The sequence below is a fragment of the Taudactylus pleione genome, unplaced genomic scaffold (genome assembly GCF_031769625.1).
Source record: "Taudactylus pleione unplaced genomic scaffold, aTauple2 ptg000086l, whole genome shotgun sequence".
NCBI lineage: Eukaryota > Metazoa > Chordata > Amphibia > Anura > Myobatrachidae > Taudactylus > Taudactylus pleione.
The window spans coordinates 21575738-21599981 of NW_028284488.1; the positions used below are offsets into that span (position 1 = coordinate 21575738).

General features: G+C 44.4%; 1 protein-coding gene across 1 annotated transcript in view; it reads right to left on the bottom strand.

Annotated features, from left to right (window-relative positions):
- The window catches only part of BEND7 (BEN domain containing 7), an 87487-nt gene that overhangs the window by 59877 nt on the left and 3366 nt on the right, over nucleotides 1-24244 (bottom strand). The window contains exon 2 of the mRNA XM_088468922.1: nucleotides 2720-2797. Within this exon, the coding sequence (XP_088325048.1) occupies nucleotides 2720-2797 (78 nt within the window). The remainder of the gene's footprint in view (nucleotides 1-2719; nucleotides 2798-24244) is intronic.

Below are 24244 nucleotides of genomic sequence, written 5' to 3' on the forward strand. Positions count from 1 at the left end.
ATTATTAATCCGGCCCTGGGTGTAGAGATAGTTAGACAACTGGGACAATGGGACAAGGAAGAAAGATAAAGGTCAGGTGGAGGAGTGAAGTAGATTTGAATGTTGTCTGCATAGAGGTGGTAGTGGGAAAAAAGTGTATTAGTTCACTATTAGAGGTGATATAATGAAATAATAGCAGAGGGCTGAGAGCACGACATTGATGAACCACGATATATAGAGGAAGTGGTGGGGAGGATGTGCCACGTTGAGGACATGTCACATGTGGTAGAGACGTGACAAGTGAGTTAGAAGCACTATGCCAACACCAAACTTTCCCCTAAAAAGAAAATGGCAGAAAAAAACATACAAGGAACCCACTCATAACACTCTGCACTATGAGAGGAACCCATCTCCCAGAATACAAAATCCCTCTGTTACGATGGCAGGAGAGTCCCCTAAACTCACCTGAAGTGGGACAGCAGGAAGGTATGCTGCCCTTGCCCTCCCATGTGACAACTTTTATTTGAAACACAAACAAACAGATAAACAACAAAGGTATGTGTAAAGTAACCAGAGGAGTCCTGTCAGTTGCCAGTCCGAATAATTGGATACCCACATTACCTTTATGTATACCAATGCATAATTTAATAAAAAAGCATCAGAAACTACTCATATATCTGACCTTTTTGTTAAAATTACTATTTTTGTGGTTTTGTGTTTTTTATATAGCTACATAACTCCTCAGCCTTATGCTTTACAGTAGGGGGTACATTATGCCAAATATCTATGATAACTATCTATCATTGTCCCTCTCTGACACTACAATATATTTAGCTGTTCATACTGTTTCCAACCACATCTCTGCTTAAATTCTAATACCTCCAATTTAGTTACCATAGACAGTCGTTACATGCCAGACAAAATGGGAATTCAGCAAACAAAATTAGTCTACAGAAGCATAATTAAAAGCTCTGCACCCTTAGGTCTCCTCTAGGATGCCACCTTTGGCAAACTAACACAAAAATAAATAAATCATTTGTAGAGTTCAGCTCTTTAATCTCTGCTCTCTCAAAAAAAAATTAAAGAGATTAAACAGAAACAAAGCAATTATTGCAACACATAATTAAATGGTAATAAACATACTTAAATGTTTGTTTTATTTGCCAATAACTATTATGTTAATTATTATTTTATTTGCCAATGCATTATAATTAGTGAGAATAGAAAATCTGCATCATTGTAGTTTTATATGGACCCATAATTTCCTAGTGACTTTTAATATCCTTACATTAACAACATCATCAACTCTTTTTTTTAAAAAAGTACAGATATAAAATATTACTGCTTACAGATAAGGCTATCAACCTAACTACAAAAACATACATCTCTTTGCTTAACACAAAATATCTCCCAGCTTAAGATCTGCGTCTCACATCCACACTCATTACCTGCTCCCATTCACAGGTACAGGACTCTGGAGAGCCCTCCATTACACAAGACTTTCTTCTAGCCTTCAAAGTAAAGGTGCGTATTCACTAGGCGATTAAAATGAGTGACTGAACAATAACGTCATCGTTATCGTTCAATCGCTCATTAATCGTTCACAATCGGGCAATAACATGTCGAAAACGACCAGCGATGCGCGCTCCCGCTGGTCGTTTTCGACATCAATCATCGCCTGCAGGTAAATCTGCCGATAACCAAAGATTGTGCGTGTTCAGGGATGAGGGAGGGTGCCTGCACTGAATGACATATCATTCAGTGTAGGTACATTACAGGATGAGAAACGACTGTACGATTACAATGTTGTAATCGTACTGTCGTTCCTCTATCGGCAAGTGGATACGCACCTTTAGAGTAACTAGTCACTAGAACATTTTGCCAGTGGAGACATTGTTTGCATCATCAAAATGACTGAATAGCGTTAAATTCATAGTATGCTGCATAAGTCTAACTGTAGGAGACTGCAATATGTCCATATGGGATGTGGTCAGAATACCGACAGTCGGGATGCCGGCACTTAGAATGCACGCACCAGAATCCCGACACCTGTCAGAATCCCAGCGCCGACATCCCGACCTCCAGCATCCTGACGGTAAGTACTGGGTTTAGGGGGAGGGTTAGGGATTAAGCACTAGGGGAGGGTTAGGCACTAAGGGAGGAGGGTTAGGTTTAGGGTGCCGGGAGGTTAGGTTTAGACACTAGAGGGGAAGGTCAGGTTTTGGCAGTGGGGAGGAAGAGTTAGGGGTAGGGAGAGGGGGAGGGTTAGGATACTCCCGGAGGGGGCTGCCAGAATGGTAAGTATGTCCTGCTCCTTCTACTGTTTAATTCAGTTCGTGGTTTCCTGATTCTCGTCATTACCTTTGGTAGAACATGACTCTACCGCTGTCATATGCATCCCTGTCCTGATTTATACTGATAATGACTGAACTTAATTTATGGAACGCAGTGACCTGTACACGTGAGTTGACAGGACAATGACCACCATAAGGTTATCTCACAGATCTCCAAGCGCTGTGAGCACCCTGATTATATGATTTAATACAGTGGTTGTACAATCCCCCACCCTACCCTTTCAAACTTCAAAATAAAGGATCCCCCAGGACGAAGAGATAATGGTTGCATTGATTCAAGTGTTCTGACCCTTGTAATAATACACAATTAAAAAAAAAACAATATTACAACCATATTTAAAATACAGTATTTTAATGCAAGAAAACTTTGCTGTTTAAGACTTTACCTGAAAAATGCTGAGAGTCCATGGATTCTCCATTGATGTCATTATATTCTGGGGCCTTAAAGATATCAGGCTGGTAATCTGTAAAACAGGAGCAGTTTTAAGAGAACATTGGAAGGTTATGGTTTTATCTTTATACTAGCTAAAGTAAACTGTTTTAGTTTCTTATATTTGACAATAGTATAGACCTATTTATTTTAGAAGTGTAATTTTTCTTAGTTGTATTCAGGGGCGTTTCTAGAGAGGAGGGGGCCCGTGTGCAGTCTCCGACACAGGCCCCTTCCTCTCCGTCCGGCGGTCGGCTGCGCACTGAGCGGTGCACGGCCAGCGCCGCACTTATAGACTCTGGGCGCTAGAGTGTGCAAAGAGTATATAGTGCATACACAGGTCACTGGGAAAATGGCGGCAAATGATATTTTCCCTGTACTGCGCATATGACGGGAAAATGGCCTTGGTGGCCATTTTCCAGCCGTTTTTGCAGTCGCAGACACTGGAGCCGACGTGGGACTCCGGAGAGGTAAGTTTTATGGGTGAAGGCCCCCACTGGACCCAGGGGCCCGTGTGCCCCGCACACCCTGAACCCATTAGAAATATGCCCCTGGTTGTATTAAAGAAGTAATTCTGCAAAGATACTAAACTTTTAAATAGAAAGTTCTTAGCTATCCTTCTACAAATCATTATCTCCTGTTCAAAATGTCTCTGGAGGTTGCAAAGTATGTGTGCCAGTTACACAGACACAAGCTCACTGCTCTCAGCATGTCATGAGAAGGAAGAGGTTGGAGGTGTATTTACAGTACACATAGCAGAAAGATCTCAGAGGAGGATTAGCCTCTGGTTGCCATTGTAGTCAATGTACAGAATTATAAATCATTAATTGCAGCCTGAAGAAACCAAGGAAAAATGGTAATTACCAAATTTCTTTTTATAGCCTGCCACAGAGATTTAAAAAAAACAAAAAAAACACACACACCTAATTTGTAATGGGATTGCAGTTTAAGGGGGAATTCAATTGCCAATAATAATTTATTGTGCAGTAAAAACGGGACTGTACCGCATTTTTTTTTTTCGGGCAATTCAATTACCCTCCGTTTTTACTGCGCAAGAATATTCCTGTTTTCGGGCAAAAACACATAAGATCCGGGATCAGTTCCCAGATCCATGTGTTTCCGCGATCGTGAAAAAACGGTACTTATCGGGGGGGGTTTGTTTAACCTGTCTCCAGACAGGTGAAAAATAATCCCTGATGGTGTCAGCTTCCTGTCAGCAGCCCAGCACACCCTACTCCTCTGTGGACCCTATGGACTTCAAAGAAAGAGAGATAACAAGGGTAAGTTCTTACCATATCTCTCATTTTCTTCTTCAGGGTCCATAGGGGGTCCACAGGGGTGACCTTGGGGATGTCCCAAAGCAGTCCTTATTAGGGTGGGGACGTTCATTTGCTAAGAGGAGAATCCGTCGCCCAAAGGAAGCATCCTGAGAGGCGAAGGAATCCAATGCATAGAATCTTAGAAAGGTCTGGACACGTGGACCAAGACCATGTGGTCAAGACAACGTGGCCACCTTGCAAGGCAGAACAGCCAAAGTGCCACAGCGAGCCGCCCACAGCCCAAGTAGAATAAGCATCAACAGAAACAGAAAGGCCTTCCTATGTGTAGGCCCCTGAGAGAGTCACACGAAGCCATCTAGCCAATGTCTGTTTATTGGCCAGCCATCCTTTCCTGTGAAATCCATAGACCACAAATAAGTAGTCTGATTTCCTGAAGGAACTTGAACGGACCACGTAAATCTTGAGAGGCCGGACCACAGTCAATGAGGCCACCCCAGCCGAGAGGACTGGTGACTGAAATGTTGGTACAATAAGTTCCTGAATAATATGTAACTTAAAAACCACTTTAGGAAGAAACACAGGGCGAGTGCGACTCACAACCCTGTCTTGGTAAAATATCCAGAAGAGGGAGCCACATGAGAACGCTCCCAATTCCGACACTCTCCTGGCAGCTGCAAACGCCATAAGAAAGAGAGTATTAGCGATAAACCACGTAAGGGCTATCAAAACTAGTGGTTCAAATGGAGGCCCCAGGAGGGCACGAAGAACCACTACTAAATCCCAAGGAGCCCCTAGGGGGGATAAAAAGAGAGGCATAATCCAGAAAACACCCTGAAGGATGGTCTGGATACCCGGGAGTGGAGCAATTCCACATCCGAACCATACTGACAGTGCAGAGACCCGCCCTTTCAGGGAGGCCAGGCGGAGGGCTAGACCCAAGCCAGCTGGAAGGCATGCCAGAACTTCTGGAAATCCTAAACACCAGAGGATCGTAGCTACAGGTACAATACCATAAGAATTATGCATGCCACCTTCTGTGGTAGATCCCAACAAAAGCTGGCCTACGCGCTCTAAATATCCCGCTGATGACAGAGCCAGAGAATCCTTAGACCACAGTAGGGATGCAGTCAAAGACAAACAATCCAGGTCCAAAGAAAGGCAAGGACCCTCACACAACAGGTCCGGATATTGAGGCAGCAGGAATGGAGTGTCGATGGAGAGACTCCGAAAATCTAAGTACCAGTGACGTCTGGGTCAATCTGGAGTCACCAGCAGGACTGTACCTCCGTCTCGATTAAACTTCCGAAGAACTCGAAGAAGAAGGGAGACCGGAGGAAACAGGTACACAAATTGGAAGGACCACTTCACTAACAACGCGTCACCGAAGGTTGTTTTGGTACCTCTAGTTCTGGACCCTAACACCGGCAGTGTGTGATAGAGTCAGGAGGCATGAGGACCACCTCTGGGAGGCCCCCTTTGCTCACTAGGAGTTGAAACATCTCTTGGAGAACAGACCAGTTCCCGGGATGCACGTCATGACGGCTGAGGAACTCCGCTTCCCAATGGAGAACTCCCGGAATGAACACTGCAGAGATGACCGGGAGGAGACCCTTGGTCTATGTCAGAATGTGTGACATTCCTGTCATTGCTGCCCAACTTTGAGTGTCTCCTAGATGTAAGCCATTGTTGTGACATTGTCGGACTGAACCTTTACAGGTTTACCGTGAAGTATGTGTTAGGCCAGAGCGAGGGCTCTAAGACAGCTGGCAGTTCCAATAAGTTGCCTGGCAGGGTGGAATCGACCGGTCACTGCGCCCTACAGAGTGGCATCCGTTGTAAGGATTACCCTGTCCGGGATCCAAAAAGGGGCGACCCTTGGTTAGATGAGATGGCCATAGCCACCCAGCTAGAGACAGATGCACCTACGGAGAGAGCATCATCGTCTGAACAATGATCCGATGGAGAAACCCGTTCCATCTGGAGAGGATCAGTTTTTGCAAAGGCCTGGAATGGAACTGAACATATTCCACCCTTCAGAAGGTAGACACCCTGGATTCCAGAACCCGCATTACTGAGTGTAATGACACTTGTCGACTGTGGAGACATCCGCGCACTCGTAGTTGAAGAGTGGAGATCTTGTCTGACATCAGAAAGATTCTCTGATTCTGCGAATCCAGCAGGGCTCCCAGATGAATCATACCCTGTGAGGGATTCAGGGAAGACTTTTTTCAAGGTGATTAACCATTCATGCTTGTGAAGGAAAGCAATGTTTAACTAGAAATGGCTTTAAAGTACACTGGTGATCTTGCTAAGAGCAGGAGGCCATCCAGATACAGGAGCAGTCGGCTGAACAGGTGGGCTGTCATAAAAGCCATAAATCTGGTAAACCCCGGTGGGGCTGTGGACAGTCCAAAGAGCAGAGCCTGAAAATTGGAAGTGTTGCTGTGGCACCTGAGCAAACGCTGATGAAAGGGCTCTATAGATATCTGTAGGTACGCGTCCTGTAAATCCAGCGATACCATAAAGTCCCCAGGTTCCATAGCTCGGATGATGGAGCATAGGGTTCCCTCCTGAACCTAGGCACCTTTAGGAATTCCTTCAGCGATTTGAGATAGAGGATAGGCCAATGAGTACCATTCGGCCTCTGCACCAGAAAGAAAGTAGAATAACCAGTCCTTCGCTGAGATAGTGGGGCTGGCATAATTACCCCTGCTTACCACAAGGACTCTATAGCTTTCTGGATTTGTAAGGCGCTGTTCGGGTCTGAAGGGCCTGTGTACCAAAATATGTGGGGATGCCGTATGAGCAATGAGAGGGAACACCCGTGAAAGACTTCAACTCCTACCCAAGCATCCATGGTGACTTGACACCAGCATTGGGCGAACTGAAAAAGTCGGTATCTCACTCCGGGATCCCACAGATGAAGACCTGTCCCATCAGGCTGAAGGTGTATCCTCAGGTTTAGAAGCAGGGCGTCCGGAGTTCCACGTCTGCTTGGTTCCGGGTATGGCGGCCCTCGTGGAGGCCGACAGCCTAGGAAAGGACTGGCCTTTAGGCTTTCCGAGGACAAAAGGACGTAACAAATGTAGTCCGAGGCCTTGTAGTGGAAGTAGCCGAAGGCGGAAATGTTGTTTGTGATACTGCCAACGTTGCTACAATCTTGTCTAGGTCAGGTCCGATACATCATCCAGTTCACCCTTGGCTGACGATCTGTGTTAGACAGCAGTGCAGACTGGGAAGTAACCACAGGGCATTTATTACGCCATCTTGTGTTTCTTAGAAACAACATCCACCCAGGGTGGCTGTTGTGGTAATCCCTGCAAGGGAAATGACAGATTGTTGTGGTACCTGAGGGAATTGCATGTACTGTGAAAAACCCTGGTAGGGAGCGATAGGCTGAGTTACAGGGGTAAATCGTAAGAACTGTGAGATACCCTGAGAGGGAAGGGTAGCATGTTGAAGCAACCCCAAGTGGGTTACAACTATGGGGGCCGCCAGGTGATCCACAATGGAGGCCAGGGTCTTGGCAAACAAACCGCCCAAGGGGGTCCTGTAAGGGACCAGGCACCTGATGGCACTGTATACATAACCCTTTCTGAGTCAAATCCTCCGTACTCATACCTGCAGCACATGACTTGCAGGATAGTAAAAATGGGTGCAGTATCGTGAAATATTTCCTGGTCAGACATATCTGACTAACAATCATCGTGGAAATATCAAGCAGCGCTATACTTGTCCTGACTGACACTAAGATTAGCTGCAGGGACCCATCATCAGCGTATGCAACACACATTCCCCTCTAAAATATAGCAACGTGCAGCACTCAACAGTATGTGACAAACCTCACAAATATTGTCAAGTATATACATGTGAGGTCTCAGAACCACCCTAGGTACACCTGTATTAGGGCAGATTGTAAAGAAAAGGGATAGATATACACTGACAGGTGGGAGAATAAAGCACATACTGTCAGCACTAGCATAAGTCACATACAATGCAGAAATATATATATATATATATATATATATACACATAAATAAACCTTACATATAATATACTGCAAATGGCACTACATTCAACTGCCCAGATTCAGTGTCTGGGAAGGCTATAGCGCTGTGTACACTGACCCAAGTGGCGAGGTACGCAGGTTGACTGGACCAACTGCCATCCTAGGAGATCTGCGCTGCACCATAGAGGAAAATGGCCGCCCGGAGACCTCAGAGGAAGTGTGGCCCACGGAGGAAGCAGCTCAGGGACACCAGACCTTAGGCTGGAAAGGCGCGCTGAGCTGAGGGGAGGAGCCGCTGTAACGGGGAAGGCTGCCTCCCCTGGCTGGCTATTAATCCCCGGGATGCCGGCTTCCGCTGCCAATCATTAAGTCCCTGGTGGTCTAGTGGATACACGGGGTATGGGGGGGGCGCCGCCACTGCCAGCACCTCCGATCAGTCCCCAGAGACAATAGACTGCATAAATGCGCGGATCACCTTACCTGCTCCCTGTTGATCCGGCAGCAGTCCTGGGAGCCCGCAGAGCCAGGCTAGCACAGACTCTGGGGTCCCGCCAAGATCCCCATATCTGTTGTGGCATCGCGGCGCCAGCGGGGTGACGGAGTGGCAGCTTGGACGTCCCATGGACCGTCCGACGCTGCCGCTCTGAAGAGTCTAAATATAAAAAACCTTCAACTCATAAAATAAAAAGTAGCTTAGGGGCTGCTAATCAGCCCCTCTGCGCAAACGGTGACCGACTCCGTCCGGGCACCAACTTAAACTAAGGTGCCTCTGGTTTGGGGGCGGGGTTATAGGGAGAGTGGACCCAGTGCATCCTGGGAGCTGAAAGCTTTAACTGCGTGGTGCCCGGATTTGGTTCCCAACCTATACCCCAAGGTCGGCCCTGTGGACCCGCTATGGACCCTGAAGAAGAAATATCAATCCAAGAGCAATGCATTAATGGATCTGTATGATGCTCTGAGATCAGTGAGTCTACCATAAGGAAACCACTCAACAAGTTTGATATGCATCAGGAAATAGCAATTAAAAAATTATTGTTTTTAAGAAAAATATAATTTTCCCAATATAAAGTGTCCTGGATGATACACAATTCTTTAGTAACAATGGTCTGTGGACAGAGAATACAACAGTGAAACTCTTTGGCATAAATGAGGTATATATCATTGGAGGAAACAAAAAAAGAAGTTTCAAGTTTCAACAAGTGGTAGGAGTAGTATGGTCAGGACTGTAAGAGCCACACGGCTGGAAATTGCAAATGTACAAACATGTTTAGTAGCTATGGCAGCACAGATATTGTAGGGACTCAAGCACCCGCACAGTTGGCTATTAGTTTTATTTTAATTTATTTATATACTTTGGTTTGGAGTTGCTTTGCAGTCATTGTTGGAACAATAAATGATGGTTTGTATTAGCAATTTGTAAAGGAGAATGTCAGGTTATAAGTTTGTGATTAATCACTACTGTGCAGGCTTGTGTACTCCTTCCTCTCCTCTGTGTGCCAAAATCCTCTGCCACTGCAAAGGTCAGCATCAGGTCAGAGGCTGCCTCAAAGGTCAGCAAAGGTCAGAGCATTAGCTCTGCTCTTTGCCAATCTATGCTAGTACATAGGGACCTTAGTTTTTTAAAATGACTAGATTAAAGTCCTGTCTTAACTCAACTGAAATGGCATAATGTATAATAGCCTAAAGTGAACAGTTCATCGAGACCATAAATATCAATGAGCTGAAGCAGTTCTATTAAGGTGGCTAACCACGGTACGATATTTTAAATTAAATTGCCATTTTCGACCGATTGGAGCGTCAAATTGTTTAAAATCTGCTGAGTGTAGGCATGACAACAATGCTGATGCGCACTCCCGCTGGTTGTTGGTCGGGGTCTGTGATCCTTTCAACATGCAGAAAGATCACGACCTGTCTTTCACGATTTGTCACACATCGTTCCATGTGTATGCACAATATAGTTTGTCCGGGAGTGTTCATAAGTTCAAGGGAAATCGTTAATGAGATCGTATCGTTGCCTACATCATTCCGTGTTTAAGGGCCTTTAGAAGAAAAGGCAAAAATACCTCTAATCTGATCTCTGAGATTGATGAACCTATAATGGCTTTTGGCTGTAGCTATTAGGCATTACAAACACTAGTTACCAAATCTAGTAATAACTATGATTTAGGATTAGCAAGAGAGGGAAACATGAGGTAAATAAATAATCCCCCCCGAAAAAAACATTTCTAGGACAACTGACTAAGGGCTCATACACATGGCATTGGAATATGATGCGTACACAGAAAACCTTGTACTTTGTCTTCACTTCAATCACAGCGCCGGAGTGTGAACTCAGAGCATCTTGCAGCCTATTGTGCTTCATATAACTGATGTAGAGATGGCCGCAATTTATGCCAAAAATGTAGGCATAATTTGCATCTACTAAACAGAAACAATTTGTGCAATATACAGAGACGCAGTTAAACGAAGATGCCTGCGATTTTTCCCTAGTTTACCCTAATAGTGTAGACTATGCTAATAGCATAAGATGCTGTCAAAGTTTGATACACTTTACAGTTATCAAACGTTACCTTACCTGCATATCACTTCAATGCATTACAGTGGGGATTCCCCATTTCTGACCTGGGACCATAGGAAAATCCACTATAAATAGAAGTATTCCACGTCTTTCTCATGATGAGCAAGCCATTCAATAATGGTTTATAATTCTTTTAAACTAGTGGATGCCTACAGGGCCGGATTAAGGGGGGGGGGGGGCGACAGGGGCGGTCGTCCCTGGGCCCCCACACACAGAGAGGCCCCCACTAGCAGCGGTGCAGCCGGTGGCTTCACCCGCCGCTAGCGTTCCCGCCGCTAGTGTAGTGTAGACCGCGCACTGAGCGCGGCCATACTACACAGTTACAGCAGCCGATGAGTCACACAGACTCTCATTGGCTGCTGCTTCAACGGAGGGAGCCGGCTGGAGCTCACTTATGAGCTCCGTCTTCCGGCTCCCCCCGGGTGATGATGGGAGTGACGTCATGACGCTGACGTCTCTCAAATTCTGCAGGAGAAGAGGAGCCGGAGCGGACAACGGCGGTCGCGTCAGGAGCGGGGTTTCAGGTAAGTTGTGGGGTTTTTTTTCGTGTGTGTAAGGGGCACTGCATAGGGAGGCCGCTTTATGGGGGCACTGGGGGCAATGCATAGGACAACTACTGGCGGCACTGAATAGGGGTGGGCTACTACTGGGGGCAGTGTATAGGGGGGGACTACTTCTGGAAGCAATGCATAAGGGGGACTACTGGGGGCACTATATAAGGGGCACTGCATGGAGGGGACCACTACTGGGTCTGGGGGCACTATATAAGGGGTAATACTGAGGGCACTGTATAGGGGGACCACTACTGAGGAGTTATATAAGGGGCACTGCATAGGGGGGACCACTATTGAGTCTGGGGGCACTACTGGGGGCACTGTATAGGGGGACCACTACTGGGGCATTATATAAGGAACACTGCATAGGGGTGGGGACACTACTGGGTCTGGGGGCACTATATAAGGTGCACTAATGGGGGTACTGTATAGGGGGACACTACTGGGGCATTATATAAGGGGCACTAAATAGGGGGACCACTACTGGGGGTACTGCATAAGGGCATTACTACAGGGGATGGTGGTATATAGGGGCCCCCACAAGTTTGTTGCCCAGGGGCCCCCACAGACCTTAATCCGGCCCCGGATGCCTACTTGGACTGAAGATGAGCACATCAAGAATTAGGTGAGCAAGAAATTGGTTTTTGTTAAGCGGTGTGTGCTTTTCTATTTAAGTGTGTTCAAAATTATAGATACAACATTTTTCTGTATCTCTACAGATGCACTACGTGTCCCAGCAGACACCATGACACATGTGGTTCCTTAAGTCTAGTATTGCCTAGCAGACATGCTGAAACATAAAGTACTACAAGCGCCAACATCCCCCACCACCAAAAGTATAATTTAAACTTTTAATTATATTTATTAACCAGCACATGCTACCCAGGGGTGGGAGGATAGTCGTAGTGCCATCAGCACAGGATAGATTTGACCTGGATCTTGCCTCAGAGTAGAAGCATCTGCAAAAGATATGCCTTCTAAAAAATGTATACAGCTGCTTCCCCTACATACTATGAGCACACTGCACTTGGGCTGCGCCAGCTCACCCCTTCCTCAACCTATTCCTCTTCTCTACACATAGAGAGGCACCACAGGAATATATATATATGCCTCTGTCCATATATATAGACTGAGACACCCACCATTTTACTGCGCATGTGCAGTACGGAAAATTGCATTTAGCTACATTATATTGTAAAGAAGATTAAGGTTTGTAGGGGTCCCAGGGCAACTAGTTTGTGGGGGCCCAACCAATACAATTATCAATAAAATATACTGACAATGTTATAAAAGTATAATGTGTAAATACTCCCAGCACCACAAATGTATTAAACACACTGTAGTGGCCACAGTTCACATTATGCCACACAGAAATCCCAGTTCACATTATGCCATAGTGCCTATGTGTGGGGTGCCCCCAGGAGATGATGAAAATTACTCTTCCAAGCTTGCTATAAAAAGTATGAGTACAAATCCACTTGCTTAGATTATTTTTATTTAGTATCAGCATTACAGTCTATTTAGACCCTATGTGTAAAATTAATGTTTGTGTACATGAGCCCAAATATTACATGATGAAAATAGTTTATGTAATTAAAAGTAGCAAAGTTTGATTTCCGAGTTGCAGACATAACTACTAAAGTTACAAGGGGGGGCCATTCAATTCAGCATGAGTTAAAGAGCGGGGGGAAGATGGTTCTGGAGCCATTCAATTCAGCGTGCTGTTTAGTCCGACTATTGCAAGTTAAATCAGAGAATGCCAGTTCTCGCGACTAAAGGGGCCTATCCATTAGCAGATGTTTTTCTGCAAGATGAAAGACAAAAGATATCTATTAAAAATTCCGGTGGCTATGCTGAAAGATATCTGTCATGTGTCACGAACCTGTGTAATTTTCACCTTTTGCCTGTTGACTTACCACTGCCAGCTGTCTCCGTGGATCTGTATGTGTAATTTGCCTGGAGGACCTATTCTGATCATGCTGGCTGCAGCACTTCTCCCTGCATTCCTCCCACAGTGATTATTTCACCTGGGCTCTCCTCTGTCTGTGAGCATTGCTAGTCTTGATTGGAATCGCAGGTGTGTTTCTGATTCTCAGTGCTGCAGAGATGAGTACTCCCTCTGCATGTTGTGCCTTCCACCACTCAGAATGCTACTGCCAGACCACCTGTCCATATCCACCAATTGCAGCCAGACCCAGGGTATATATATAGCCCCCTGATAGCATTCTGGGCCTGAACATCTTGTTACTTCCCGTGGTGTATGGTTCGTGCTGTTTCTGTGTACAAGTGTATCCCTGGCTCCTGCTGACAGCAACTCCTGGTGCATTCAGAAAACCTGCTGGTTCCCAGACCATTTCATCTCCCCTGGCAATCCAGAAAACCTGCTACAGCAATACCTGGCAATCCAGAAAACCTGCTACAGCAATACCTGGCAATCCAGATGTCCTGCTACAACAATACCTGGCAATCCAGTAATCCTGCTAGTTCCCAGGCCAGTGCAACTCCTGTGTTTTCAGCTTCAGATATAAGTGAGTTCCTGTGCTTCTGACCTTAGTCCTGTGTTCTGCTGCTAGCCCTACTCCTGGTTGGTCCCTGGCACCCTGCAAACCTGCATCGTGTTACACTGCATCGTGCTTCCTGCTGTGGATCAACTCCTGCTCCTTCTACCTACCCACTCCCTCCCTGAACCTAAACTCCCAGACCTACCCATTCCTTCCTGAACCTGTTATTCCCAATTACCCAATCCAGCCTGCACCTGAGTTCCAGCCTTTGTCACAGCATTTCCGGATTACCCTGTTTAGCCCTCATCTCAGCATTACCTGATTTCCCTTCAGCCATTGTTACGTTATTCCAGTCCAGAGTCAAGTTCCAAGTTCTTCAGTTCAATCCACGTTATGCCAGTCCAGAGTCAAGTTCCAAGTTCTTCAGTTTAATCCACGTTATTCCAGTCCAGAGTCAAGTTCCAAGTTCTTCAGTTCAATCCACGTTATTCCAGTCCAGAGTCAAGTTCCAAGTTCTTCAGTTCAATCCACGTTATGCCAGTCCAGAGTCAAGTTCCAAGTTCTTCAGTTTAATCCACGTTATTCCAGTCCAGAGTCAAGTTCCAAGTTCACCAGTTCAACTCAACAAGTCTTCCTGCCGGTCCCAGTCCGGTTCCTCCAAGTTCCTGTCATTCATCATCAAAGGCAGTTCTCACTGCTGCATAAATCTTGCAATAGAGCTATCTACGTCATCTGTGGTTCCAGTCATGCCTGTCTCCGTTGAATCCCACTCATCACCTGAAACGGGTAACTCACAGACACCATCCGTGACATCATGTACATGACCGATTTTGGCGAAAGACTAACGATGAACAATATCGCATGACATCATTCAGGGAATGGATTTTTTTTCTCTGCAGCACTCTGTAGCTGCTGCTAATATCTTTCGTCGTTCACCGCATATAAACTGCCAGATATTTCTAATATCTGGCAGTGATATGCGATAATTGACCAACATGTTGGAAAGATGAAAGATTCAATTTATCGGCCGTGGGAGTGCGCATCTGTCATAGTTCAGGGCCTATCCATAGCAGATAAATTGAACGATTGAACGATATATCGTTCTATCATTCAATTTATCTGCTAATGGATAGGTCCCTTTAACCTGGGTGTTTAGTCGTGAGAACTGGCATCCTACAACTAAAGTGTCGGCTGAGAGGCTGTTAGTGCCGAGATAATCCGGAAAATAGCATCGCGGGCGGAACTTCACTCAGATTTCTCCTCGCACCATCAGGAGGGTGCGAGAAGAAATTATTTAATAGACCTAATAGCGCGCTGAGTTGAATAGCTCTTGGACAAACTTCCCGGCGTATTCAACTAGCACTGAATTGAATCGGTCCCAAGAGTAGCAGTTGCTACAGTGCCTCTTAGCTAACACACAGATAAGCGAGCTGGGAGTAAGATCTAAGCTCTCCATATCTTTCTTTTCTCCTATCACTTTAATGTTATGTATTGTATGCTGATTAAAAACGGCAAGCAATAATTAAGCAGGGACAGTGGTGACTATCTCTGTTCAGGTAAGGATGCACCGTGTTCTAAGCCTGGGCTGGCAGAGGGATCAGTGCACTGAAAGAGTCTTAAGGGGCCCATACATCAGCATAGCAATCCCCCAACGCCGATCTGATCCGCCAATCAAACTGACGATCATTAGGCATCTATGTTTGGTGATCCGTATGTGGGATCTGGAAAATTATGCACAGTAAAATTTCCCGATTTGCCGATCTCGATCATTTCGGGATTGGGAAATCAAAGACATAATGGATTTTCCTGATACCCAAGACCCAGGCGTCGGGGGATCAGGAAATTCGACAATCTGGTCCATACAATATGTCCTCTCGTAGTAGTATATATAGACTTACTACATGTTCCAACAAAGCTGAATTACAGGAACAGCAGTGGCTAGGGCTGTAAACAAATTAGAAGTGTCACTGCAAAATTCTCAACTCAAGACAAGGTGAAATAAAATTACAATCATGAATGAATCATCCGATAATCTCTGTCCTTAATACATTTATCATATGTTGCTTAAAATATGCAACACACAAATTAAACTATTTTCTACCAAAATTCAGCTGCTTTCACTATTTTGTTAATGGGCGGGATGTACTAAAGGAAAAATGCGGTAAAAACCCTGTTTTCGGGGTTTTAACACATTTCCATATGTACTTAGCTCCGGCATCTCTATTATCGGTGCAGAGGGTAATGCCAGGAAAAACTGGCGTTACCCCATAGAAGCCTATGGGCTTCTTACTGCAGCCCGCACCCGACGTTTGGCCGCCGCCCCGCCGTAGCCCAGCAATGGCCCCCACTCACCTGATTCTCCATGGTCACCAGCCGTGCTCCTCCTGGGTCCTCCGCCTCCTCCTAATCTTCTTCCGGGTGCAGGGAGGAGGAGGAACTTGGGACTTCCTGCACAGGTCATCAGCAGAAAGTTTCCGGGGCTCGGAGGGTGCGGATTCCCACGGAGACCCATCAGCCGGCGTCGGCTGCTTCGCAAAGGGCAGCTCTTATCGCATATGTTAGTACATATGCGATTAGTAAGTTTGCGGTGACTGGCGGAATGGTCACTGTTGCGGTGACTGGCAGAATGGTCACCGCAACCTTACTACATCCCGCCCAATGTAACAACTAGAAATATATTTTGTTACAAAAAGAGAAATAATATGCACATCACAGAATAGTTTGCATGCCCAGGTTGTTTAGATATAACTTATAAATAGAGCACCATGCACGAGAGTCAGGGCGTAATGAGGCCTATTAATAGGGTAAGGGTTGCTCCAGAATTTCTTGTGAGACTTAATAATACAGAAGAAAACAAAGATAAAGATGTTAGGCTTGGAGACTATAACATTAGTCTCTCTGTTCCTCAATATTTTAAATTTGTCAGCATGTTATTTGTCCCCAGTAATTGGAAGCTCCAAACGGCCAATTCTACAGAACTTTAAGACAAACCTGCTCTTTATAAGAACAAACGTTTACAGGAACATTTCACAATGGTATTTTGCATAAAGTAAAACAGGATGCGATTTCTACACTATTATTATTATCCTTTCTGGAAATGTAAGTGCTAGTATCTTGGACCTGTCTTTTCCTGGGTGGCTAGCTATTGTGCACAGCATTGTGGGTGGATTTTCTGTGTATAATAAATGTATATATCTATAGAAAAAAGGGTATTTTTGGTACTTACCGTAAAGTGTTCTCATGGTACTATGAGCAACAACCTGACCGTGAGAGTGATGTGTCTTATTATAGTTCTCCTAAAATATATATTTCAGGAATGTCTGCTTGCTATGAAATGTCAAAACTGGGTTTGCATTGCATCAGCTACTTCGCACCAAGTGGCCACGTGGTACCGAGTCTTTGAAGGCAAAGTTTCATGGAAGTAGTGTTTGCTCATCACCCTAGGGGGCCATTGTGCAAGCCTCATGCCCAGACACCCAGAGTGTAATTTTTCCACCTTAGCTTATCAGTCTTCCTACAATAAAATGCCTTTTTTGAAGTCATAGAGATATGACATGTAGGTTCTTGTAGCCATGCTAATTTACATCTACACAGACCCTGGAAGAACAAAGGCCAGTCCTTTTGGAGCCTGGAAAGGGTGAGGGCTGCTGGGGGAGAGGGTGGCTGTGGAACCATAAGACCAGGGCCGGATTAAGGGGGGGGTGACGGGTGGTCGTCCCTGGGCCCCCACACATAGAGGGGCCCCCACACAGGGTCGATGTGACCCTGCCGAGAATAGATATCCAGCAGCGCCTGTTCCCGGATGGGGGCCGGGCTCAGAAGCTGCGGCTGTTCATGCAGCACAGACTCAGAGCGGCTCCCGAGTCCCCTCATCAGCGTCATGTGACACATGTCCGTGATGCTGAGGAGGAAACCCAGGAGCAGCTCTGCCAGCCAGGACACAAGGTAAGAGAGGCTCTGTATGGTGCTGGAGGGGGGTGTGGGACCGTGTGTGGGGGGGGTAGGGTAGGCACAGGCGCCGTGTGGCTTGGAGGGGTCCCCCACAGTTTAGTTGCCCTGGGGCCCCCACAAGCCTTAATCCGGCCCTGCATAAGTCCCAGCCACGCACGTTTCACTGCGTTCACTCTACAAGGGAGTAGCTTCGTGCTAGGAGTGCTGCTCATCTCCGGTGGTCTCCCTCCACACAGATCTCCTAAGACCTCAGAGTAAGATAACTTAGGATTCTGACTTTTTATCATTTTCTTTTATTTGAAATCAATCTGTGCATTTATATCTGTACGTCTTGTTTATTCACTTTTGTTTCCTTGTAAGTTAACCATGGAGATATTTTCTCAATAAATCCTAAAAATGTATCAGCGTTATCTCTGTGCTCTAATGAATTCACGGCCTGGAGAGGCCCATGCTACATTTGTGCTATTATTTGTGGAATATTAAGTAAGATTTAAGTGTCTGGCAATCGCAAGAGCGCTATTCTAATACTCTTTGTGGTGGCAGCTCGAGTAAAACCCACGTCACAACTGCCCACCTGCGTCAGGTTGGCGTATCTGAGCACAGGCTGGGGCGCGGTGTCGTGACAGTACATATAAGCTGATTGGTTGCTATGGTCAACTTTTCCACTTTATCTATATTGAAGGTTTATTCAGCTCTCACATAAGGCAAATGGGTGTGTGACATCTCCTATGTGCAGTAAACACAAAAAAATTACTGCGCTCTAATATTCAGACAGGGACATCAGTGTGGCACACGATCAATAAGAATAATTGAATCAGTTGCAAACAATAACTACACATACATAAACAATATATTCAATATAAAATTAACCATACAGCAGTGATATACTGTCAAAAACTGCAGCAGATAAATCAGCATACATATAAAATAATGAATGGTATATACACAACAATTGACTGTATTAGAGGGAGTTGATCAGACTCACAATAAAACAGAATGTGTAAAAATCAATCTCATAGAGACCACAGTGTTGCTGTTACCAGTAACAGATCAATAGTATCCAAAAATGTAGCTGGTATAAGAAGTCTCTCATTTGAAACAAAGTATTGACTGGGATGTTTAAAGAGTCTGAAGTAAATCCTACTAATATTGGGAACTGATGGCCACGTCCATTTCTAGGATATAAAATTAGCCTGAGTTGTTTAAGTGACTATTGAAAAATGAACTCAGTCAATAATTAATCGTAGAATCTAGTACAAAAAAATAATAATAATGGAGACATGCATACCAGTCAATATGGTTTCTCCAGCAGTAGTGTCCGTTAATAAACACTCAGTGCTCTATTCGAGCAATGGCCCAGAGCCGCTGTAGCGGGAGCAGGTGTGCAACTACAAGGTCAACCGTCAGCGTGAGTGGAGGGGATTTCTTATCCACAGGCACTCTCCACCCAGCGGCTAATGCTTAATGCCGTGTCCCGGGGGCAATCCAGGCAATGTGTAGAATACACCAGCTCCCGTCTCTGGTGATGAACTACAGGCGTAGCCGAAACGTGTTGCTGCTCACTTGTTGTACATCGGGTTTGTTTTATGCTTCACCGCTGCCTTATACATCTTTTAACCGGCCATTACAATTGTTACAAGCCGGACCCTTGCCGCGATCACTGCTAGACGGCAGCCGGAGGAGTGCATATTACGACCAGGTGCCAGAATAATTTGCATCTGCTGTAGTATCTACACTGCTGTCTGTGATCCAAAGACGGAAGCTGGTGTGTCCTGCTTACCATCGTGATTATTCCTTGGTCGCAGCGCCGTTCATCACCAGAGACAGGAGCTGGTGTATTCTACACATTGCCTGGATTGCCCCCGGGACACTGCATTAAGCATTAGCCGCCGGGTGGAGAGAGCCTGTGGATAAGAAATCCGATTAATTCTTGACCGAGTTCATTTTTCAATCATCACTTAAACAACTCAGGCTAATTTTATATCCTAGAAATGGACGTGGCCATCAGTTCCCAATATTAGTAGGATTTACTTCAGACTCTTTAAACATCCCAGTCAATACTTTGTTTCAAGTGAGAGACTTCTTACACCAGCTACATTTTTGGATACTATTGATCTGTTAATGGTAACAGCAACACTGTGGTCTCCTTGAGATTGATTTTTACACATTCTGTTTTATTGAGTCTGATCAACTCCCTCTAATACAGTCAATTGTGGTGCATATACCATTCATTATTTTATATGTATGCTGATTTATCTGATGAAGTTTTTGACAGTATATCACTGCTGTATGGTTCATTTTATTTTTAATATATTGTTTATGTATGTGTATTTATTGTTTGCAACTGATTAAATTATTTTTATTGGTCGATGTCCCTATATGAATATTAGAGCGCAGTCAATTTTTTGTGTTTAGTTTCTTAGTAGGTTGACGATCACCTTGTTCACTGCTGTACTTTTATTTGATTCTCCCCCTTTATTAGCGCTGGGTATTTATTTTGTTATCTCCTATGTGCAGCCAAGGTGGGAATCCTACAGTCTAGAACAGAGACCAGAAAGAGTGTGGGATATATTTACTAAAGTGCAGGTTTTTAGAAGTGGAGATGTTGCCCATAGCAACCAACCAGAATCTAGCTATAATCTTCTAGACGGTGCTAGATAAATGATAAGTAAATATACCCTGTGTGTCCAGGGAACAGGGGACCCATATGCAATAATAAACTAGCCCTTACTTTAACATTTTGTTCAGCTTTAAGAATACTGCTTGGCAGGTGCATAATTCACTGTAATACAGAACAGAGTTATTCGCATGTGAAGGGATAGGATGGCGAATTTAAAGACAGTGTTGGTTGGGGACAATATGTTTGACAGGGAAAATGTTTGGCGGACACTAAGTAGAGTGTGTGGTATTTCTTTAAGGAATGTTGGCCTGGAATGGCAGGCAGGACAATTTCTAATTTCTCTGCTCCTACAGTACACCTTGGTATAACACCAGTGTAATTTGAAAGTCTGTCCAGCCTACAAGAGGGTCGGATTAACAATGGGGCGGGTAGAGTTGCAGCTTTCAAACTCATCAATGCCTTTGCACTATATACATAGCATATAGGTGCTGAAAATAGTGGAGACCTATGGGAGACTTGGGTGACAATTAATAACAGAAGCTGTCAGCCAGAGTATTTGTATATTCTTCCCATGTTTAGGTGAATTTCCCCATGTTTAGGTGAACAACACTGATATGGCCCTGGTTGTAATCACACCCATAATAACCCCAGTGCTGTGAGCCAGCATTGCTAACCACTGTGTCAGTGCAGCTATGTTGATTCTGTGATCATTTTCTGGGGCAGTACTAACTGCACAATCCCATAGCTAAAAGTATCTATGGGAAGAATTCAGGTAAAGTGCAATTTTTTTGATACCCAATTCCCATAAAATAATAATATTGCAACCTCCATTCATGAATGGAGTCAGTATAACTTTGTAAATATTTATATCTGCAAATAACACAAGTCACTGGGACAGTTACAGATATGTTAAATACACTGCATATGAATTAAGCAGAAACTCATAATACACAATTAGCGACTGTAGCTATTACCGTTAATCAACCTTCTTCACATTGGTCTTGTAAAAGCAAATGTATTTAGCATATTCAATTTTTACTTGTATAGCACTTCAAAGAGCAAGTAAAGCCAGTATTTGACATTAATATATAAAAGACTGTTTAACTAAGTTGAATAATATGCATTAAATAACTGAAGTGTTTATACTTAACAACATGTGTCCGCCATGCTGTTTTATCCCTCTGCAGCATCTTGTCATATTATGAGAGTGGTGTTTAACTAGCAGAGACACAGGGGTAAATTTACTAAAGTGAGTATTTAGAAGTGAAGTTTAGAAGAGATGTTGCCCATAGCAACCAATCAGATTCTACTTAACATTTAACTAGCACCTTCTAGAAGATAATAGCTAGAATCTGATTGGTTGCTATGGGCAACATCTCTTCTAAAACTCACTTCTAAAAACTCTTACTTTAGTAAATTTACTCCACAGTAACTGACAGCTTTGCAGACATGCTCTAGACATGTATTTTTACGTTAATTAACAAATTGCACTTGACATGCACAACAAAAACACCTTGGTATAACACCAATGTACCTTGATAGTCAGTCCAGCCTACAGGAGGGCCGGATTAACAATGGGGCAGGTAGAGCTGCAGCTCTGGCCCCCCATGAAAATAGGCCCACACAGGGCCCACCTTGCAACAACCTGCAGAACATTTTAATCACCAATCATAATTTCAATCATACCGCTGCCAGGTGGGCAAGCACAGTGGATGGGTGTATGGCTGATCACCGTCTTTGACACCACTGTGATCTGTGTCTCCACGGGGAGGAATTCAAATGTTTTCACATGATTGCACCAGGACTTTAGCCACTTTACGCGGTTACACTGTTTATTTGGACGCATCATGTGAATAAGCATTGGCACCCAGTAACAACTGAATACTTCCCCACGATCTCCCATCACCCCCATAAGAATCTTCTTGTGCACTTCACAAACCACTGTCCTTGCCCTGTACCCTCTCCCGCCACCCCATTTCTTATTCCACTTCTGCCTTAGCTTCCTCCTCCTCATCTTCTGCTGAAGGCGATGGAGTCCTGCTGGCTGACAAACAGAAGCAACATTGAGAAACCTGAGGATGGTAGGTAGGCACAATCTTCTGATATAAATAATTTGGGAGAGGTATGTGGAGGTGTAAATGATGTGGGACAGGTATGTGGAGTGTGTAAATGATGTAGGACATGTATGTGGAGGTGTAAATGATGTGGGGACAGGTATTGTGAGATGTAAATGATGTGGGACAGGTATGTGGAGGTATAAACGATGTGGGACAGGTATGTGGAGGTGTAAATGATCTGGGACAGGTATGTGGAGGTGTAAATGATGTAGGATAGGTATGTGGAGGTGTAAATGATGTGGGACAGGTATTGTGAGATGTAAATGATGTGGGACAGGTATGTGGAGGTGTAAATGATGTGGGACAGGTATGTGGAGGTGTAAATGATGTGGGACAGGTATGTGGAGGTGTAAATGATGTGGGACAGGTATTGTGAGATGTAAATGATGTGGGACAGGTATGGTGAGGTGTAAATGATGTGGGATAGGTATGTGGAGGTGTGGGGCAGGTATGTGGAGGGGTTTTTGAACTTATAAATGGGAGCTAACTTTTTACAAACTTATATAAAAATCACTGAAAAATAATTTCACAGACATTTATTCGGAGCCCAAAAATACTGTAAAGTCTGCTCAGAAACACTTGCTTGCTATTATTTTTCCATAATTAATAAGAAATGCAAAAATCATCCATTTGACACCTTTTAAGAACCTTCAGTATTTTCTTTATGGCCACTAACGGCCTTCTATATGGTGCTGCTATCTCTGTTGCCACTTTTTGGGGGTCCAGGATGATTCCCCCACTTATTCATGCACTTTTAATGTTAAGGCTGATCGATGTGTGCCTTTTTTTTTTCCACATTCCTTTTGAGCAATGTACACCAAATTGTTCCCAACTCTGCAGAAGTCCCTCTGTTCATGGACACCTCAAAAAGGAAGTCAGTTAAGACAATGAGACATTGCAGCTATTGAATGATAACTGTAAAGCAAGTAGGTAGGAAGTTCTGTAATAGACCTTTTCCACCGAAAACCTGGGTTTGACCTGAGTTTTTGGACATGGTTCCAACCCAGGTCAGACCCCGTTTACACTGCACCTTCGAGCTGGGTTATTCCCAAGTCAGCCCCGTTTACACTGAACCCAGGTCTGCCCTGCTAAACCTGTGAGGTCATAAAAAGTGGGAGGTGACTGCTCCACAACCACTAATCAGATAATTTTAGGCATGACCCAGGTCGGATAACCTGGGTCGCGCCGTTTACACTGCACCATTACCTGGGTCCAACCCTGGTAGCTACCTGGGTTGGATTCCCAGGTCACTTGACCCGGGTTATTTCTCAGGGACCCTTTTCTACTGAGCTGCGACCCGGGTAGACCCAGCAATAACCCAGGTTTTTGCAGCAGTTGAGAAGGGGTATTAGAACATTTTTTTAAACCATAATAATGTGTCCTTATGTCATAAGTTTTATGTAGATCACTGTGCAATATGCTGGAACTTTAGAAATAAGGATAGAAAGAGTTTGCTATAGTTTAAACTGTCATACAACATTTTAGAATAACAAATAAGCGTCTCGGCTTGTTTATGTATTTATGTAAACTTTCTAACACCGGTTTAGCTATGAAAATAGTTCATTTCAAATAATTAACATTTAAGAATTTCTAACTCAATTAAAACAGTAATTCCAAAGGTGAAATTCTAATCCTGTAGTAATTGCTAACAATGTAAGAGTATAAAATCAATTATTTCTAACAATTGTTTACCAGACCTTTAACTACCATAGGGACATTGCATTAATAATTTACTGGTGTTACTAATTAATATTCTATTTGCTTTCACTTGCACCAGAAAAGGTTACTACTTACACAGGATGATGTATCATAGGTATCTTGTCACAATGGCAAAAAAGTGAAGCTTGAAATGCATCCCTAGGGGGAGATTC